This window comes from Scardinius erythrophthalmus, assembly GCF_964197995.2.
Source record: "Scardinius erythrophthalmus genome assembly, chromosome: 22".
NCBI classification, from domain to species: Eukaryota; Metazoa; Chordata; class Actinopteri; order Cypriniformes; family Leuciscidae; genus Scardinius; species Scardinius erythrophthalmus.
In genome coordinates, this window is record NC_138242.1 from 27427378 (window position 1) to 27449677 (window position 22300).

General features: G+C 35.7%; 1 protein-coding gene across 2 annotated transcripts in view; it reads right to left on the reverse strand.

The window, feature by feature from the left end:
• Positions 1-6009: 6009 nt before the first annotated feature.
• Positions 6010-22300, reverse strand: part of LOC308682931 (RALY RNA binding protein like) — a gene marked incomplete at its 5' end in the record, with an annotated part of 63050 nt that continues 46759 nt past the window's right edge. Inside the window, 6 exons of one of the 2 annotated variants that reach the window (XM_081352948.1) lie at positions 6010-7775; positions 9206-9240; positions 11138-11307; positions 12595-12708; positions 18879-19057; positions 20948-20995. In XM_081352948.1, the coding sequence (XP_081209074.1) occupies positions 9208-9240; positions 11138-11307; positions 12595-12708; positions 18879-19057; positions 20948-20995 (544 nt within the window). In that variant the 3' untranslated portion in view covers positions 6010-7775; positions 9206-9207. Of the gene's footprint in view, positions 7776-9205; positions 9241-11137; positions 11308-12594; positions 12712-18878; positions 19058-20947; positions 20996-22300 lie in introns of both variants that reach the window. The other variant, XM_081352949.1, reaches the window with a different exon arrangement.

The window sequence follows — 22300 nt, forward strand, 5'->3', positions numbered from 1 at the left end:
GGGAAAAAACATAAACTGAAACTGTTATATTTGCAAGATTATATTATTTAGTTACTTGACTTTCTTGCCTTAAAAGGAATTTAACGTGTTTCCTATGGAAAAAAAAGTTTTGATTGATTTGACAGCCCTTATTTTTATAAAGTTTTTCATGACCGATGCAAGCTTAGTCTGGAAGTCATAGAGAACAGATCTTTTTCTGCTCTTTTTCTGCTCTGCTTGCACAGCTTGACAAAAAAAAAAAAAAAAAAAAAAAAAAAAAATTGACATTTCTGACAAAGGCTGATGTGGATTTGTGTAGGAAGGACGGAGGCACGTCGATGCTGATTTGACCAGGAATCAGAGGAGTAATCATAGAAGATCAGGACAGCTTCACATACTGTACATTCTTCACATTTTGGTTTTGTGCTTTTGTTGAGAATAATCAAGGAGAGTTGTGCTGCCGCATTATTCCAGCCTTTTCTTCCTCTTCACCAGCTACTTCACTCTCCATTTTCACAGGCCATTTTCCTTCAGCAGAGTTGATTACATAAAGACCCTTGATACGTCTGGGTTCATGGCTTGAAGACAGCCAGAGGACAGAATAAATTTGATCCTGGTATCAGCTCAGGAACGAGACTGACACTGAGATTCCTCTCACTGCTGTAGCCTTCAGTGTGGTAGTGACTTTCACAGTGTTGACCTTACTTTTAAAACAAATTACCTAAGCAGATTTTCAAGATTTAATCCATTGAGTTTCTGTTATATGTTTTTGGGAGAGTTGTTAAGAAGAGTGGTGCTTATCCTTATGTAGTTTGAAGAAGGTTCTGTTGTTGTAATGAGTTACTGTATATCAACTACGTTGTCTCTTGCGTCCTGCTTATTTCAAGCATTGCATTAAGTATAAAAAAGTTATAGCATGTTAATGGGCATTAGCCATTGAATTGCTATCAGTTGAGTTACTCAATTCTGTCAGGTTTCCACTATAGGTGTTTGAGTCTACGTGGTAATTTATGTTAAGAAATCTCTTGTGTAATGTGTAACAAATTCGGTTGTAATTATCAAGGAAAATTGAATTTATTTCATCCATGCCTTCCTTTTGACTTCTAAGAGGTAATTTACGCGATACAGTTTTGAACTAAAAACGGAAAACTGTTTATGTGTTTTGGCCTTTCGTTTTCACGACAACAGCGTTTTAGGGGCCTGAAAACTTTTGAAAATGTCGTAACAATACCGTTATTGTCTCCATGTAAAGTACAAAAACACAAATTTGGGAAAACTGTGTATTATGTGCTTAGTCTATAGATGCGTAGTTTCTTTACAAGGTAACATCGCCAACTACTGGCCTGGCATGTAATATAGCATTTTTAATCGTTTTAAACGGGGATCGTTTTGCCAACGTTGTCGTCTTTATGCGAAAATCACAAAGGAAAAACTTTTCAGTTTTTAGTACATCGCTGTCATGTAAATGTATGCCCTTAGTCAGTTTTTAATATATTGACATAAGAAATTTGTTGTACAGTTAATTTTTAAATGTGTATAATTAGTATAATTTATTATAATTAGTGAATTTAAAATGGTGTATTTATTATTAAATAAGTATAAATGTGAAGTAATTAATTCATTTAAATTCCAAGTGGGCTTTTAGAAAAAAACAAAATGGCAATGGCAGAGTAATTTAACCAATTTTATTCTAAAATATTTTTTAAATGAAGATTATATATATATATATATATAATCTTTCCCTCTAAACCTCATCAATAAGCAAAGGATAGAAAGCACATATCTGTCTGAAACTCATAAATCTGAAATCTTGAAAGCAAATCATCCCAGATAATAATTTTCGACCGCTGCTGGCCCGTGACCTCTTCAAGTCATTGCCCATCAGAAGCAGTTCGGTCTGTTCAATCAAAACTCAAGGAACATCAGTCTACAGAGAGTACACGGACCCCAGACAACACATGGGCTGATGAGGACATGGAAGCCTTTCCCACTTCAACAATGTTGAAGGAAATCAATATGCAATTTTCTCCCTGATCTGCGCTGGATGCTGGAAGAAGAAAAAAATCCATTTTCCATTCCTTCCACCTGAGCTTCTGAACAAGTTGGTCAACAGCTTTTGTTCCAAAGACGATAGCCATTAATTATGACTGAAGACTTAGACTAATGTTTTAAGAGTTGCATTAATACATCTAAATAAATGGAGGTTTAGCTGGTACTAAAAATTAAAGAGATGTGTGGTTTATAAAAAGTGCTCAATGCTTTGGTCTTTAAATCAAGTCGTTCAGTGTAATACTTTTAAGCATTTAGTAATCCTAGTTAAAGATACACTATGTACTGTAGCCTAACTTTTTTAGTTCAAAATGAACTACATTTAAATAACGAGTCATTATTTATAATCATCAATCCTTCTTCCAAAGCGTGTTTTTTGAATCTTAACCTTGATTCGCTATGGTAAGCCTATTATATGCGTTTATATTTTAGACCTGTTGGTTTTTCATGGGAAATTGTGTCCATGCGTCACTCGCACGAGCGTGTCTCGTCAAATCATGTCGTAATCTTTTGTCTGCTGCCAAAAAGAGAAGAAAAGAAAACGCGACAGAGCTCGTAATGAAACCAGAATCAACATTGGCTTGGTTTGGGGAGATGGTGAGAACTGAGGCTGTTTTTATTGCTAAACAGGTGAGTACGGTATTTTATTGCAGATATAAATTGCCATATGTAGCTCTCTAACAGAGTTCATCTATTGTGAAAGGTCATATTCATCCGCACAGTCACGCAGAGCCGAAACACGACCAAAACAATGTTCTTCCGCAAACCGGTCAAACGCTTGGGTCAAAAGTTACAGAGTAGCCTACGTTTAATGTTATCATTGATGTTTACTAGGCCTACTTTATTAAAATACTTTTTTTTTTTTATCTGTTAATATTATGTAATGGACCCGAGCCAACATGAACTAACAATGAACAGTTGTATTTATTAACTATAGGCTATATATTGATAAGGTTAAAAAAGATTAATAATGTAACCAATGTATTGAATTAATACCATAAACTAACAATGAGCATTAACTAACGTTAACTATTGGGACTTTATTATAAAGTGTAACTGACTAAGGGATTCACCTATGATTTCAGAATGAATTTCTTTCTTTCTTTTTTTTACTCATGCAGTCTGTCATTAGACAATAAATATTTTAGTTTTCACAACATAGTCTAGTTCACATCAGGAGATTGTTTTGTTAATCTGTTATCATGATATCCTGCCTGACTCGCTATCAAGGGTTCAAAGACAATTTAACAAGTGCTATTATTGCTCATAACTAAGATAAAATTTAGTAAGTTTCATAGTCACCTCTAGATGACATATCAGAACTCTTTCCATTATATTTTTATGCAGTGTGAGTCATTAGAAAACTTTGCACAGATTATTGTCATAACAACCAACTTCATTTGAATATTTTTCAAATATGACCATGGAAAAAAAAGTGCATATCCAGCCCTGAGCTAATACAATATAAATGTTAATGAAGATTTGTGCAGTGAGCTAGGAGATGAGTATTTATAATGCTGCAAAACCACTTTAATTTTAGATATGAAATTGGATATTGGATTCCTTCTTTCCTTTTTTTTTTTTTGCAGGAGGATATAGTAACACAGCTGACTGTAAAATAAATTAGACCAAGACTGAGTAATGAAAAAATTTGACTATTTGGTGAATTCCAATCAGTTTAAGCTGATATGAAATTTGAAACCTGTATAATTGTTTTCTGTCTTATTTGGGAATAGTAATGCTGTTGGAATCCATCCAAATGCAAATGTTTTCCCTCATTCATAATGCATCCGTGTATAAAATCATGATAATTGGATTTTGAAAATCATTTTGTAAACAACAAATGTCATGTGACTGTGATTTTGATCATGATATGAGAGATGTGCTTAAGTCATTCCATTGCATATACAAAAGTTGCTATCCATTTTTTTAGGCTTGACTGAAAATAAATGCAAATAAGGATGTCAAATAAGCATAAGTCAGTATAGCGTATATACATATTTTCCATTTATATTAATATAATTAATCAATCAATCAAATTAATTATTTCTAAACAGCTTCTTTCATTTTAGTGGTAATTGTCTCATGAATATTGGTGAAATGGGAATTGGGAAGAAGTTAATACAATGAACTGATTCCATGTGAAGTGGCCAGTGGCCCTAATTAACCCAGACATTTGGTTTAGATGTTGATAAATTGAGAGTATTTGATTTGCCATCTGCTACAGCTGCACTCAGGTGCATCCAAAACAACGACAGGTGCTGCGATTCCTCCCGAACCAACCTCACATACACACAATGACAGTGCCAGCTTTCTCTCTTTTTTTTGCATTTAAAAATGTTCTATAGGCTTAAAGGTGAAGATTTTTTTTGTGTTAAAATTAGTGCTTTCAAATCAATTAATTGCATCTAACATAAGTTTGTTTATATGCGTAACATATACTAACTGTATGTGTGTGTGCGTGTGTGTGTGTCTATGTATGAAGTTGTATATATATATATATATATATATATATTATACACACACACTATATGTATATATATATATATATATATATATATATATATATATATATATATAATTTATATTATATATAAATATTTAATTTGTTAGGAAAAATATCGATTCATTTAGAAAAAGTAGCGATTCTTTTTGAAAAAGTAACGATTCATTTTGAAAAAGTAGCGATTCTTTTTTGGGAAAAGTAGCGATTCTTTTTGGGGAAAAGTAGCGATTCATTTTTGAAAAAGTAGCGATTCTTTTTTGAGAAAGTAGCAATTCTTTTTGAAAAAGTAGCAATTCTTTTTTTTTTTTTTGAGAAAGTAGCGATTCTTTTTGAGAAAGTAGCGATTCTTTTTGGGGAAAAGTAGCGATTCATTTTTGAAAATGTAGCGATTCTTTTTTAAACAATATTAAACAATATAATTGGAATCACTTTCATTACGATGAACACTGATGAAAACTTTTGTCAGCCAATCAGAATCAATCCTGCTGTAACGAGCTTGAGCATTTAAAGCGAGTAATAGATAATAGTTATTGTTATGGTTATCTTTTTATTTATCGTTGCTGGTGTGAACAGGCCTTTAGCCTACTCAATAGTTGCTACTCATGACACATAGCAACACCGCTAAAAGTATTTCTAATATGTTGGGGGAGGCGCGATGTGCGAAAGGGGCGTTTGCTTGAATTAGTGCTTTCAAATCAATTAATTGCATCTAACATACCGGTAAGTTTGTGTTTATATGCGTAACATATACTAACTGTATGTGTGTGTGTGTGTCTATGTATGTAGTTGTATATATATATATATATATATATATATATATATTATACACACACACACACTATATATATATATATATATATATATATATATATATATATAAAATTTATATTATATATAAATATTTAATTTGTTAGGAAAAGTATCGATTCATTTAGAAAAAGTAGCGATTCTTTTTGAAAAAGTAACGATTCATTTTGAAAAAGTAGCGATTCTTTTTTGGGAAAAGTAGCGATTCTTTTTTGGGAAAAGTAGCGATTCTTTTTTGAAAAAGTAGCGATTCTTTTTGAAAAAGTAGCGATTCTTTTTGAAAAAGTAGCAATTCTTTTTGAAAAAGTAGGGATTCCTTTTTGAGAAAGTAGTGATTCTTTTTGGGGAAAAGTAGCTATTCTTTTGGAAAAGTAGCGATTCATTTTTTAAACAATATTAAACAATATAATTGGAATCACTTTCATGACGATGAACACTGATGAAAACTTTTGTCAGCCAATCAGAATCAATCCTGCTGTAACGAGCTTGAGCATTTAAAGCGAGTAATAGTTAGATAATAGTTATTGTTATGGTTATCTTTTTATTTATCGTTGCTGGTGTGAACAGGCCTTTAGCCTACTCAATAGTTGCTACTCATGACACATAGCAACACCGCTAAAAGTATTTCTAATATGTTGGGGGAGGCACGATGTGCGAAAGGGGCGTTTGAAAAATATCATTTATTTTTTATAATTCCACTAGATGCCACTAGTGTCATAGAAATTATACACTTCACCTTTAATGATACTCAAACATGGCAATTCAAGGCTGTAAGTGATGATAATTTAATAAATATTCTAGTGTCTGTTATGACTGCAAAATCACAGCCAAATTAATTGTCACATGAATAGCCTTAGAATGCCAGTAAATATTTTTCTTTTATTCTTAAAACCAGTGCATTTTAGGCTGACCTTATAGCTGAAATATTGCATTCAGTTCTGCTCCACAACAAATATAGAAAGAAAATAATTTTTCGCAATTTTTATATAGTGATTGGAATGGCAGTCTGTTCCTATACCACAAAGCCTATAGCCAGACAACGAACTGAAAATACATTAATTAACATGCCAATCATAAAAATATCTTTACAAATAGTTTACATTTCTATACAATATGAATTGATTCAATTATATTTCTAGGCCTCTGAGATGTCATCAGTGACCTAGACTGGTATAGAATAGTTTTTCTCCCAAACATGACACCAATTTCAAAATATAAAAAAAAATCATCACATATTTCCAGCGGATCGGATCCATTTTCCATCAATCTTTTTCTTTTTTTTAAGCTATACACATACAGTTCCACACTCTTATTTAAACAAATAAATTATGTACAATAGCAGAATGAAAATGTCAGCAGAACAAATATGAATATTTTGAAGCTTTTTCTGTAAATCTGCCATACAAAAATAGAGTTCATTATGACACACTCCATACCGAAATGACATCATAGAGAACGGAAACAATGTGACCACTACATGTCGCTCTGAATTACACACAGCTATGCATGATAAAAACAAAATACAGTGACAATGTACACACAATATCATCTTTACAGTATCATTACAAATTATGACACATTAAGACATAATTCCTTTTTTCCAGTTATAGTGGTCTGACAATATTTCAGTCACACTGATGTGTATAAGTTTGAGTCTGATGAAACTAATGTGGCAGTACGGAGCTAAAACTTTCATTAAACCAAATGCTTGACTTTTAGTGGATTCGGTCTGGGAATCAAAAATATATTTTGATCCATGGAGAAGAATTACACAATCAAATATTGCACAGAAAACATTTTCAGAAAGCATAAATTGGCAAGGAAATAAGTACGAGTGTGTGTGAGAGAGAACATTTGGGAATGCGGATGCAAAAAAAAAAAAAATTATATAAAAAAAATTAAATAAAGATGTAAATAAATAAAATCAAGCAGACACAAACAAGTTTTGGCTGGTGTTCTAATGCAACATGTTCATTGCCAGACCTCATATTTTAAATTCTAGAATTACTTAAATTCTCTGTTAATACTGAAGGTTTCAAAAACGCCATGTTACATTTTTCGGACTTTTAAGGCTCATTTTCCACACACAGACTGTAAAAACTTTGCTCAAGGAAAATTATCCTTGAAATAAAAATAAAAAAATAATAATAATAAACCAAACTTTAGTGTTTGCATGACGAACCTAAAAATTAACTTTTCTTTTTTTTGATTTGCACATATCCTGTAAAAGTCAAATATGATTGAATGTGACAACATTATTAAATGAAAAACAGCAGTTGTGACTAACAGATGCTAAACTTGTCCAAATATGTGCCCTGCGTCTAATCAGCCAATCCAGAGTCTTCATGGCCTCTTAGAGAAGAGACGTCCGTCTTCACAGAGTTTCATGTCTTCTGTTCAATGAAGAGTTGATTTCCTCTCTGGATGCAGAACTCTAAAAACAAGACTGTATTTGCACTGCATTCTGTGATCAATATGATTTATTCAATTACCATGAAAATGGATAAATGCATCGATGAAACTAAGAATATCTACTGTATAAAATAGAGATGGGCATTCGATTAAATTTTCTTAGTCGATCGTCGGGAGAATTAACGATCGACTATCGATTAATCATTAATATTTTTATATTGAAATTCATTATTTCTTCAACTTTTTATAAATTAAAAATGCAATGAAAATACAAAAATACAGTTTGTTTGTCCTCGATGAGATCTTTATTACAAGAAGATCAACTTGTGGCAGTGAAACTGGACGTTCGGTAGACTTGAAGATATGCCCTGCGGTGCTCTAAAACAGCGGAACCTGCAGCTGCGAGCCGGCGTTCTTGAACAGAGACCCATGCATGGCCACTTCATCCGTTTTCTGTGATCGGATAGCTATCCGATCGTGAAAAGACCAGGTGTAAATGCCCTCCGAAACGCATTCGAGACGGATTTAAACCCGATCGCTCAAACCACTTCAGGAGGAGATCTGAGACGCATTCCAGACGAAACTGGACAAGAGTAAATGCATCTGGTTGTTGAAACTACATATGTAAATTTGACTTATCCCAAAAATGCTAAGAATTAAACATGTGAGTGCGTTTTATAGGCCTAGGCTATATGTCATGTTATAGCCAGATATGACGGCGTTAGTGGAACACGCATCACCACAGATGAGCATCTATTCATCAAGCCGACGTGCAAACTATCGCAAATCAAAGTGAAAGTCATTCATCAACACACAATCATCTTCATTAAAAGTAAAGAACCGAAATGATCTTACCAGGGCTGTTGCCACAATATTGTTGCAGTCTTTGATTTAGAAATTATCGCTGATGATCAATAAAATGCAGCTCATATCAGTTGCTTTCGGACGTGCAACAATTTAAATATGTAGCGCGGGAATTCAAGATCGGATTTATATCCGTTTTGCAAAAACACATTTATATGACCGGGTGTAAATGGAATCGTTTTGATAAATCAGATAGCTATCCGATCTGAGAAAACGCATGAAGTTCCCATAGAACTTCTGCACCAGTACACTGATTTCTGTTGAGAAAGATAAGCATGTTGACATGATCTGGGATCAGATGCGACCGCAACCTGGTGACAGCCAGTCCAGCCGCCGAAAACACCCGTTCTGAGGGGACTGACGTTGCCGGGATGCACAGCACAGGTACCTCCGCGCTAAAATCAATTCCATTGCTTCAAGACTCACACTACGCAACGCAACCTGCATGATTAATTGATAACAAATAAACGTGATCGACGAAATTCTTAACGATCGATTATCGATTGTCGATTAATTATGCCCATCCCTAGTATAAAAGCATTTACATACATCTATGAAATAAAATACAGAGAATATAAATCAACTTACCTTCAATTGTCAATATCAGACACATGATTCTCCATCTGAAACACGAATAAAAAAGAAATCAGTTCAGGAATACCGATTAGCACAGCAAAATCTGAACTCTCAAATTAGAAATGCACTTTTATAGTCCCAATAAACCTGTGCACCATGACTTCTAGAATATTAATACATACTTCTAGACATATATACATAGCATTTATTTGAAATTAAAATCTTTTTTTAATCTTTCAATCAATCAAAGAATCCTGATAAAAAATTATGTTTTCCACAAAAATATTAAAGGAAGACTCCACCGTTTTTTTGAAATAGGGCTTATTCACCTTCTTCCCTACATTTAGATAGGTGGGCAAATACATTTTTGTCTCAGTGCATGCATTGTTTTAGTTTGACAGGGTCGGCGCTAGCTTAGCTTAGCATAATGAATGGAATCCTTTGTTGCCAGCTAGCATGTTCTGAGTGAAAGTGATAAAAAACAAAACAAACAAAAAAAACACCTAATTACTTCTTGTGGCCTGCGTATTCACAACAAGTACAAATAGTGATGCAGATTAACACTAGGCGATTTCCTATGCAGATATTGACTAGGGACTATATTAGGAGGAAGCACAGGCGAAGCACTGCGACTTGAGCGCAGAGATATCACGCCCAAGTAGCAGTGCTTCGCCAATGCTTCCAGCTAATATAGTCCTTAATATATAAGTCAATATCTGCCTAGGAAATCGCCTAGTGTTAATCTGCATCGCTATTTGTACTCGTTGTGAATACGCAGGCAAGAAGTAATTAGGTGTTTTTTTTTTTATATCACTTTTACTCAGGACATGCTAGCTGGCAACAAAGGAGTCCATTCATTATGCTAAGCAAAGCTAGCGTCGACCCTGTCAAACTAAAACAATGCATGCACTGAGACAAAAATGCATTTGGCCACCTATCTAAATGTAGGAAAGAAGGTGAATAAGCCCTATTTCAAAAAAACGGTGGAGTGTTCCTTTAAGCATCACAACATAAGCATAACACATGATGACAATAATAATAATAATAAGCAGCAAAGCAGCAGTGACTGAAGACTGGAGTAAAATTCGGCTTTGCCAACACAGGGATCAATTACATTTTAAAAATATATTAAAATAATGGTGTCCAACTGATTTAACCATTTTGTGTGCAAAATGTCTCAGATGTTCCAAGACTTTATATCAAACTAATTCTCTGTTAGATAATATATTTAACTCATTCACATCATCTAACAGCCCATACTTTTTCAGACGGACAAATGAATATCAATAAAAGCTGCACGGTATCAGAAGAGCAGAGCGATTCCTCTACTGAGAAAGAGCAGCTCCGGCTCTCAAAAGACTTTGAGATTTACTTCCTCAATACTTGCATTCATCATAATAATCAAACAATCCTATGACCTCAAGTCATAGAAAACAATTGCAGAATTTACGGCCCGAAATCACATCTCCAGATCTTCTTTAAAAAGTCTAGCTAATTTATGTGTGTATTGTTTGGGTATCTACTAAATCCAGCTGCGTTGGAGGTCACAGTCTGACCTGAAATGTGGGTAGCACACCATTGGGAATCTTTCCAGCGGGAGTTCGCCTTAAGGTTTCCCTCTCATTTCCACAGTTTAAGAAAATGGAAGAGCTCATTAAAATACATTCTGCCTGTCTCCTCAGTGGGAAGCACACCCTAAATCTTAAATTGACTTTGCTGCTGGACCGTAGTGTCTCCAGAGGTTCTGACTCTGTTTTAATTACAGAGCGTGACAGGTGAGGGGTAAGAGAGCTCGAAGCAGCCCAGCGGAACCCTCCCTGTCAGCTTCTGCTCTCCCAACCCTGCGTCTCTCATGTCCGCAACGATGAATAAATCTGCAGAATTAGCTTCAACATGGCTTTTCAGACCCGCGGCTGCCAGCGAGGCCCGCGGGGGCGAACGTACCAGATCAGTGCTGCCTTCTTCATCGTAGTCATCCTCGCCACCATCTGTCATTTCTCCCGCCTCCGCATCCAGCGCTCCCTCTCCTCCCTCCTCTCCGGAGTTGTCCGCCGTCTCTGATATCGACTCCTCATGCAAAGAGTCACAGTTCTCCTCATATTTCCTATGAGGCTCTGAAGAAAAGACATGGATATTTGTGACGATTATACATAATTAACATAATGAAAAATTATTTTCCACCCTCATGTTATTCTAAACCCGTTTGACTTTCTTAGTTTGACTCATATGCCAATATGATGCATTAAGCTAATGACTGTAAAGCTTATATATATATATTTATAGATATATTTTTTTTTTATAGAAGTTTAGACAACATATCAAAAAAATGTTTGTTGAGTTTCATATTTTTGATAAATCAGGCTTTAATGGCCTATATAGGATGATATAAGAGAATATGGCACTCACTCTCGAGGAAGAAGAAAACACACCCCAGTTTCTCCACAGTTATTCAGAGACACAAACATGTGCAATTTGGTGCAATTGTTGATATTTATATGGCCAAAAAGTACAATGAAATTCTGATAGCTTGTAATGTAAATTAGATCTTTATAGCAGTTTAGCAGACAACTTGCATAAAAGGCATATAAATATCAGTTGCCACTCTATAACATTCTCCCAATAATGTGTCTTAAGATGATATTTAAATGCTTAGTTTTATGATTAAAGCTCTGCATTTTTAATGAACTTTCATCAAAAGTAATATTTGATACATTTTAACTTGATTATCCATATCTCATTTTTAGACAAATCAAGTAAACTTAAGTTGCTTCAGTCATTAATAAGAGTGATCATCTTGAAAAATGACAAACAATTTAAGTTATTTTTATAAAGACCATTAAAGATTTCACAGTAAAACAACATGTACCACAATCTGAAGAGGGACGAATTATCCTAAAATACCTTTTAAAAAAAAATATAAAACCATCAATTAGATGACAGAAGGCATGTAGGAAATTGTGTACAACAGTGTTTTGTTGATTATTTAGTGGTCTTAGGGTTTTATAATGGTAGAAGGCAGTCATACAGGTTTGGAATGACATGAGTGCGAGTAAATGATGAAAGAACAGTAATTTTTGGGTGAACTGTCTTTAATCTGAAACCAAGCCCATGGAATAGACCTAAAGTTTGACTCTTGAATCCGAGACTGCCGTTCCCCAGTGGATGAAAACAGCGCTCTCATCTACTGGTGAACATGGTGAAATGGGATTTGCTATAGTAAAACAGTGCAAGATTGGCTTTATAACAGTTATGACAAATTGGCTGCTGTCTCCTCGCCTGTCACCGAGATAGATAGCGTATATGCACTCCCAATATTTCTCCCTGTACAGCCGATGTTTGCAACCCTGTCCTGCAGGACTGGATTTTATGTCTGCTCTCCTATAGCTCTGTGTCTGACTCACCGCACTCAGATCTCTGCTGTTTCTCGATCTTCTCCAGGCGGCCCAGAAGAGAGTCGATCTTCGTCTTGATCTGAGTCAGTTCACGTTTGATAGTCTGGAGTTGATCAGTTTTCACTGCTGGAGAAGAAAATGCAATAAACACATTATTTGAGGAGATAACAGTGCAACCATGTTCATGATTTTTATCACTACAGATAATGTCAGCAAACTTGTTCAGGCCTGCTGGTTCGAAACTAGGAGTTTAAAGAATTCCCTGTCTTGCTGTTTTTAATTATTATGACCGCCGCTAGCGTAGCTAGCGAAAGCGGTCATATAGGGATTGTCAAAGTTTTTTTTTTTTTTTTTTTTCGTCACCTTACTGAATTTTTCGTCAACGATACCAGGGACACCGAAGCACCGGGGAACATGAAATTTGGTGGGCATGCAGCCCCACTAGACTTCTAAGGAAAAATTTCGTTTGGTCCCCGGGGGCCACTCCCCCCCCGCGCTGGGCCCCCCCAAACCCAAAAAAATGCAGTTTTTCCTAAATAACTACCTGAACCGTGGCAACGAGGATGAAGAAATTTTTATGGTATGTTGGTCTACTAGACTTTTACGGAAAAATTTCGTTTGGTCCCCGGGGGCCACTTCCCCCCCCCCCACGCTGGGGCCCCCGTAAATTTTTCGTCAACGATACCAGGGACACCGAAGCACTGGGGAACATGAAATTTGGTGGGCATGTAGCCCCACTACACTTCTACGTAAAAATTTCGTTTGGTCCCCGGGGGCCACTCCCCCCCCCCGCGCTGGGCCCCCCCAAACCCAAAAAAATGCAGTTTTTCCTAAATAACTACCTGAACCGTGGCACCGAGGATGAAGAAATTTTTATGGTATGTAGGGCCCACTCTTAAGGGCCCACATCAACCTAGCCCATAATCAGTCATTTGTGATTTGCGCCCCTCCCATAAAAAATGAAAATGCAATATTATTCTGCTTTTATCACCCCTATCTTCAGTGGAGATGTTCAGAACTGCACCATATTTCATGTGTATGATTAACTTGACATCCTCTGGGGGTATCCTCTGCTAAGTTTTGTAGAATTTCATCCATGGGGGGGGGGGGGGGGTATAAAATAAATTCATTTATGTGCACATTTAGTGACTGTACACTCATCGGCCTGTAGATGGTGCTGTTGAGCGAAGGGTTGCTGGTTTAGGATGATACTGTCACACACACACATGCAGGAATACAAACAAATGCAAGCATGCACACACACTGACATCCACACGCACAGACACACACCCATACACAGACACACAAACACACACGCGCACACATACATACATGCACAGACACACACACAGACACACACATACACAAACACACACACACACACACACACACACACACACACACACACACACACAGACAGACATGCACATACTATTACTTTTTATAGGTATATACATAAACACGCAATACAGCCAAATTACTCCACGTCATTTATTTTTGTGGAAAGCCAGTGCAGGCCTGAGCGGCGGTCATATTTTGTACCGCGATGCGGTACATCTAGTTCTTATCTCATTCAGACACGCTGGTTAATATCGGCCAATGCAAGAAAGATCATGTTTCTCCATGTGTTTTCATAGATGCTGCTTTTATCAGTCAATAAAACCTAACAAGAACTGTTTGCAGCCTGAAGCAAATACAAATAACTAAGTGTGATGCTTGTTTCTTCTGACAGCCGACTCAGTAAGAGTTCATTCGCAATGCAATATTATCATGCTGTTCATTGCACACTGTTTCGTTTCTTTACTGTCATCCCCTTTTGAGATCTGAACTTAAATGGTTTTAATTCATAAATGCTTAAGAACACAGGTCTATTTTTGAAGAAGACACTCAGTGGATTATTGATATCAGCTTGAAAATGTACAGAAGTTTAGGTGTACTGTAAAGCAAGTGTACTAAATTAAAGGTTTTTATTTTATTCAAAATGTATATTTTACAAAACAATTTGGACTCTAAAATGTCTAGAAAAAAATGAAAGCCATATGTCTATCCAAGTTTTGTTCCAAATTTGAAGTTGGTATCACAAAAATGGATGGTGTTTTAAAGCACCATTTCCCTGGTAATGCAATGTTCAATTTCAAAAGAGTTTTAGTAGGATGAATTTTGAGCGTTTAAGCTTTCGAATAATACTTTATTTATGATGACTAAAATATGTGATAGGGGAAAAAAGGCAATTAAAAAAAATAGCTGCACCCACTTTTACGTTATAATGTTTTGCTTATTTGCTTAAAGTGATATTTACTCCATTCCATGTATGTAATGAAAATATGTAAAAAAAAAAATGTGTTAATGAGACTGAGAACGAGGTTAAACGGCTATAATTACACAGAACATCAGGGCATTCCAAGCATAGGGAGACTATGCATAAATATGCATATTGCAAAAGTACATTATTCTTGGAGATTGTTTGTCTTCACCTGGCTCCAGATCTGGTCTGCTAACACTTAAGTTGTAGTTCAGTCCTAAAGATGAACTAGACAGTTTACAATCTTGCATGACATTGTGCTCATGAGCAAAAGATTCACCCCTGGTCACCCTGAAAGACTCTCTATACTATTAATATGGGATGAAAAGTCTCTGCTCAAAGCCTGCTAGCTTAATTCATGCTGCTAATTTCTGTAAATACTCTGTGCTTTAAATATTCCAATGCTTTTTTTTTTCATCTGGAAGCTGTCAGATTAATCTCCCTCAGATGACTACACCATTGAACACACATTGAATCTAATAAACATTTAAAATCAGAAGGCCGCTCTGAGCAAACCAGAATGAACTTGGTGGTAACTGAAAGCCCAAATAGGCTAGAAAAAGGGCAGCAAATGGTATCCAATGCAGAATCAGTATAAAATATGGAAATGGTTCTTGACATCTTTCAGAGCTACTTAGTGTAACTTCAGCTTTCAGGTGGTTAGAAATCAGCCCAAAACCTCACCTTCTGTAGATCTGTTTTACATGCTAAGGGCCAGGTTTACCAAACAGGGCGAATTAGAATGAGAGTGCAATTACATGAAAGCACCGATGGGAGTGGAAAGTTCTGCGCGTGATCTACTGACACATTCAAGAACACAGATGCAGTCGGATCATTTCCATAATGATTCCAACAGATTAGTTAAAAAACAACTATTCATTCAGGAACTAAACAAAGTGAATGTCTTACATTTGAATCATTCAATCAAGTGATTCATTTGAAAATGCCACTTCATTCAGGAACTAAACAAGTGATTTTATTTGCGTGAGCCTACATTCAAGCCGTCTGTTCAAATGCGTTGACTCATTTGCAAATTAAACAACTTTTTGAGTGAGTTTAAAAAAAATGCTAATTCATTCATGAACGAAAGATCAGAAAAATATATGATTAGTTAATATCACTGATTCATTAATGAACGAAAAAACTAAATGTCTTTATAAGTGAGTCACTGAATGATTGGAGAAAAAAATAAGTACGAGTCTGTATCAATAATGCAAAGGATCCGTTCAAATACATTGCTTCATTCATGAAAAGTGTCTGGAAATCTTGTTTCTAAAACATAAGTTACTGCAGAAAATGTGGCATGGGCTAAATGGACCTCTATGAAAACCTTTCGAGGCCGCTCTTGACACGGACAGACGGGTTTCTTCATGATAATTGGAGCTCCAGGATACATATAAATGCTTTGTTGAAAAATTCATTAGTCTGTATTTTTCAAGCCGTTCCTCTCCTTGAGAAGGCTGAAGCTTGTCGCTTTGCCGTCACCGCCTTCAGCCCTGATAACACAGCGTGACCCAGCACTGTTGTCACACCGCTGCCAGCTTTTCCTCTACCTCACAAAATGGTGTCACCTGCCATCACCCGCCTGAGGCAGAAAGCTCTGCGTGTAGGCGTTTAGTTGACGAAGCGTCGTATCTACTGAAATTCAATGAACGCGTCTGCGTGCAACCATTTAAATGGTTTCAAAACTCCACATACAACATGTCCAAAAACGGCTTTATGCTCGCAAATGTGAATTCCGAAGGAGTTTTAATCTGGGCAACCTATGAAACAAACTAGAGGAGCATCATTTTGTTTTTGACAGATGAGTTAACTTACTCTTTATCCCCTGTTTTAAGCGGTTTACTTTGGAATAATTTAGAGGACGTGTGGCGTGCAGTATAGGCTACATTACATGCATCAAGATTCTAGAATAAAATGTATGTGAAAGACGTAGAGGCAGATGCCTCAATATGTAAATGTTTTTAGATTGTAAAAATGATTTCAAATGATTTTATGAAATGTTAGTTCTAGTTTTCTGTGTTATTTGTCTGTACCTATGTGTTTGTATTATTTTTTATATGCCGCCTGTCTTGGCAAGGTCACCCTTGCAAAAGAGGTTCTTAATCTCAATGGGATTCTCCTGGTTAAACAAAGGTTTAAATAATAATAAATAATAAATAATATATATATATATATATATATATATATATATATATATATATATATATATATATATATATATATATATATATATATATATATATCAGGGCTAGTTGTTACAAGTTCTAAGCCCTCTTAAATTATAATAACTTTTCTGAAATAAGATTCCAATCATGTTTTTGCCATGGCTACTGGTAAACAAGTGAACACTTAAGAAGAAAAAAGATGATTTCTGAAGGTCATGTGACCCTGAAGACTGGATTAATGGCTGCTGAAAATTCAGCTTTGCATCACAGGAATAGATTACATTTTATAATGCATTAAAATAAAAAACTTATTTTAAATTGTAATCATATTTCACAATATTACTGTCTTTACTGTATTTTTAATCAAATAAACTCAGCTTTGAACTATTTTCATGCCCCTGTCTTTACTATATCTTAGATTGTGTAACTGGTTACAAACTGGTAAGTTTTGTTATTTTTTTTTTTATAAATCACCTTTTTGCCATGAGTTAATTTTAAATGGTCCTTATAGAGTGACAAATTAAAAAGTAAAAAGGCTTGTGGTATTAATAGGAGGCCACAAAAGCTTCATGCATAATAGAATTAGCAAATCCTGTTTAAAATATTTAGAGTACAGCAAGTCACAGTTACACTTAAATAGTTAAATAGTTAAATTTCCCAAAATGATTTCACAGGCAGATGAAGCAGGTTTTGCTATTCATGTCAAACTAGTTTAAGGGTGATGAAAACTGCAGAAGTTGTGTTTGCAGCAAATTTCAGATATCCTCTACTATATAGAATTGTGTTTTCTGGGTGACAGAATGCAAAAAAGGAAAAAAAAAGTCAATTCTGATCTTACAGACTGCATTTTCATCAGCGGTTGTTTTGAGCAAAACAGCCACCGTAAACTTTTCAAGCCAAATTAAATGCTATTTTGGTGTCGTATAAAGCTAATCTCCAGTTTGTGCTGTGAAGAGAAGGGAGAACTCCAGTGAAATGCAGATTAAGGTAAACAGTGGCACTTTTGTGTGCATGCTATGGATATTTCTGGCTGTAAGAAAAGCCCCCGGAGACCACAGCACTACAGCTAAGAGCATTAGTGTCACGCACCACAGCTAATCTCGACTTCTGAGCCCCGCTCCGAGGAGAAGGCGGGATGCTGACAGATGCTGTGAAAGCTGCTACTTGTGGGTTAGAGATAAAATCTGAATTAGTGTTATGAATTTCTAATTTACAAACACAAATGCATGATCTTCTGTCTTGCCGTTTGGCTCGTATCCCAGTCAGAATTAAAGCAGCATTTCAGATGGCCGCAAGCCCCAGTCTCAGAATGCTCTTTGGTTACAAAAATCAATACGTTCTTGATTTCTGCTCCCATGAAATAAGAAAAAGTCTGTTTCACTTTGTGTAACCAGTAAGGGAGAGCTACTGACCAAAATGTTCCAGACTATAAACCAGCAATGAAGAATAAAGCCCATGGAATTCACACAGTGTGCCACAGTCTGCCAGTGCCAGAGATTTAATGGTGTAAAGCACATTGTGGATCTGTGGGAGTGATTTCTGCAACAAGCAGTGTATTACTGATGTCTTTTTGCAGTAGAAGTATGAAAATGCATGAATGTCATTGCATTAGACAACAAAATACCAAGTCAAGTGGCATTTATGACAATTTTTTCAAGATCTCGTCACACCCCTAGTGTTTACTAAATTAAATGATGAATGAATTGCAGTCAAATGTTTAATTCTATGGAATTATTTATAATAAATAAATAAAAAATAAGACCATGCTGCATTTTGATAAATTTGATAAAAAAACAATTGTGTGAGATTTTTTAATGGCTTACATTTCATCCCAGAGGAGAAGGACGATGATGAAGATGGAGGTCTTGAGGAAGAAGCGGAGGAGGTTTTAATAGGGAAGGAACTCTTCCCGCGTCGAGTGGATGGAAGTACCACTCGCGAACGCTTCAGCGGGATCACTGCCCTCGGAGGAGGAGCCACCCGTCCGTGATAGTCAAAGAGCCTAACCGGTTAAAAGAACCAAAGTAGATGTGCAGAGTTTACAAAAGACGACATAACATCTTTATTATCACTCAAAACCAGCCTTTTGATTTGGAATTATATGGCATCTTAAAGGTTTTTCACCCCTGAAAACATTTCTGACTCCTGGTTTCCCTGCAATTAGCAGAGCTACTTTTGAAATTCGTCATGAAGGCAGGCAAATTTTTCAAAAGAATTTACAGAAAAGAAAGGAGGTACAGGAAAAATGTCAAACAAAGGCACATGCCCTTGCTCTCCCATCAATCTCTCCTGGATATTCACAGCTCTCCACCCAGCTGACATTTAGTAAATGTCTCTGCTAATAAAAGATGAGATCATAAGAAGGAAACGAGCGAAAAAATAAAACAGGAATTCTTAGAAATTAAAGATGAGCTCCATTTACTCAACGCTAATGGATTTCTTTTCAAGGACAAACTGTAGGTGTTTAAGATAAATAAAATTATTGATTTTCTGTGAATGTCATATTTAATTACTTGAATTTCGTTGTAAGCATCTTTTTATAGGTTTGAAGGATTTGAGTGTTTCAAAATGTGTGTAATTAGATTAAGGGTTTCAACAACTGCAAATAAATGCATACATGCCTATTGTAGAAATCATCTCTATTAATCATAATCAAATTCGTAACCACGTAATTGCAATTAATTGCACCTAAAATTAACATTTAATATATTATTTTATTAATTTAATCTCCAAATGAATGTAGAAACAACATAAAGACAGTATTACTATACATTTTAAATATTTGATCTAACCAGTAGGAAATATACAGAAATTGAATAAAGTTATCAAACACTTCACTGCATAAATTTTTAATACACAGGGTGGGCCATTTATATGGATACACCGTAATAACATGGGAATGGTTGGTGATATTAAAGTCCTGTTTGTGGCACATTAGTATATGTGAGGGGGCAAACTCCTCAAGATGGGTGGTGACCATGGTGGCCATTTAGAAGTCGGCCATCTTGGATACAACTTTTGTTTTTTCAATAGGAAGAGGGCCATGTGACACATCAAACTTATTGGTAATGTCACAAGAAAAACAATGGTGTGCTTGGTTTCAACGTAACTTTATTCGTTCATGAGTTATTTACAAGTTTCTGACCACTTATAAAATGTGTTCAATGTGCTGCCCATTGTGTTGGATTGTCAATGCAACCCTGTTCTCCCACTCTTCACACACTGATACCAACACCGCAGGAGAAATGCCAGCACAGGCATCCGGTATCCGTAGTTTCTGGTGCTGCACATCTCGTATCTTCACACCATAGACAATTGCCTTCAGATGACCCCAAAGATAAAAGCTTGTAAATAACTCATGAACGAATAAAGTTACGTTGAAACCAAGCACACCATTGTTTTTCTTGTGACATTACCAATAAGTTTGATGTGTCACATGGCCCTCTTCCTATTGAAAAAACAAAAGTTGTATCCAAGATGGCCGACTTCTAAATGGCCACCATGGTCACCACCCATCTTGAGGAGTTTGCCCCCTCACATATACTAATGTGCCACAAACAGGACTTTAATATCACCAACCATTCCCATGTTATTACGGTGTATCCATATAAATGGCCCACCCTGTAGATTAATCATTATTAAATCTACAAAAGTTAAGTCAAGAGCAGTGAGTGATTTTCTCTGTCTTTTGTTCAGTGATTTACATTAATGACAGACAGCAGCAGGTTTATTAGGCTACTGTCACTTTAAGATCTGAAGCACATGATGCAGATCTGACACCATGGACACAACTCTTTATGGTCATTTAAGACTTTTTTAGCTCATTTAAGACTCGACAAGTATCCTCAAATATTTCAAATTGTGTGCAATCAGATAATAAATGCATACATACCTATTGTAGAAATCATCTCTGTAGTAATCATAATCAAATTCGTAACCACTGAAAGAGACAAAACAAAGGCACAATGTAAAGTGTGATTCACTATGACAAGAAAATGACAAAAATGGTTTAGGCCTAAACTGATGGAATTAGCCCCTTGATTTAGAATTGTATTTACAGCTAAACTGACACTGACATATGTGACGCAGGAAGATTTTACACTTTGAACGCTAATCAATTTATACCTAAGATTTAAATGTGTAGAGACACTAATCAAACTCGTGCAAGTCAAATAATCCCCATCCATCTACGCGATCTTTGAACATCTTGCTGACAGACATCTTCAGCCATCATAAATCATTCAGAGCTCCCAAACACAGTTACTCTGCAGTAACAGCAGCAATCGAAGTGGCTTAGCTTATTAATTAGAGAGAAATCTCCTGTTAGTTAGAATCAGACAGTGATACAGACATTCTCCAGTTTGTGTGTGACCCCTACTTGGATTTCATCCAGTAAACTCTATGTGAACCCTTTTAGAGTAAGCAGCACTTCCCTTCAGAGGACTTATAATGTCAACTGACAAGGTAAGCAACAGGGATTCTTCTTCAGTCATTTTTATTTCATGTACAGTGCAGTGAAATAGAATATGAAAACGCTATTTTGAATTATTTTACAACTTAAACTTTTAGCATGAAAATTAGAGTGAATAGTTCAATTGAAACTGAATATGGATTTATTTCAGAATGTCTTGGTACTGTACTCTGTCTGCCTTCGATTTAATAACTGGATTTTAAGCACTGGATCAAACATGAATAAAATCTGATAATCAAGTTCTGCATGTTAAAAAGGGCAAAAAACATGGAAAAGCAAAAACATTTGACCTTTAAACCCTTGTATTACATTCGAATTCTGGGTACGACTTATGTTATGGGTCAAACTGACCCTAACTGGATTCAATACAACAACAAAAAATAAACATGAGAACAAAATTATTTAATTCAACAAATATTTTAAATATTATAAACAGTATTGTAACTTTTTTTAATAATTAAACATTTTGATTTTGTTTTATTTTTGTGCTTTCCTGAAGCTCTAACATTAAGCATGGTGCTGGTAACGCCAAAATCATGCATTCGATTCCCAGCGTAATTAACGTTCTTGAACTGATACGCCTTCAACGCAGTGTACATTCCTTCGGAAAAAAAGTGTCTAATTTGAGATTAAATGTTGATGAAACTGGTCTGCTGGTTTGTCCCGTTATCCAATCACATCCACGGTTGAGATTGATCAATTGCTGATCAATGGATTTATTTGGTAATTGTGTTTCCATCGTAGATTATGTGTCTTCTTATCCACCTCAATTGA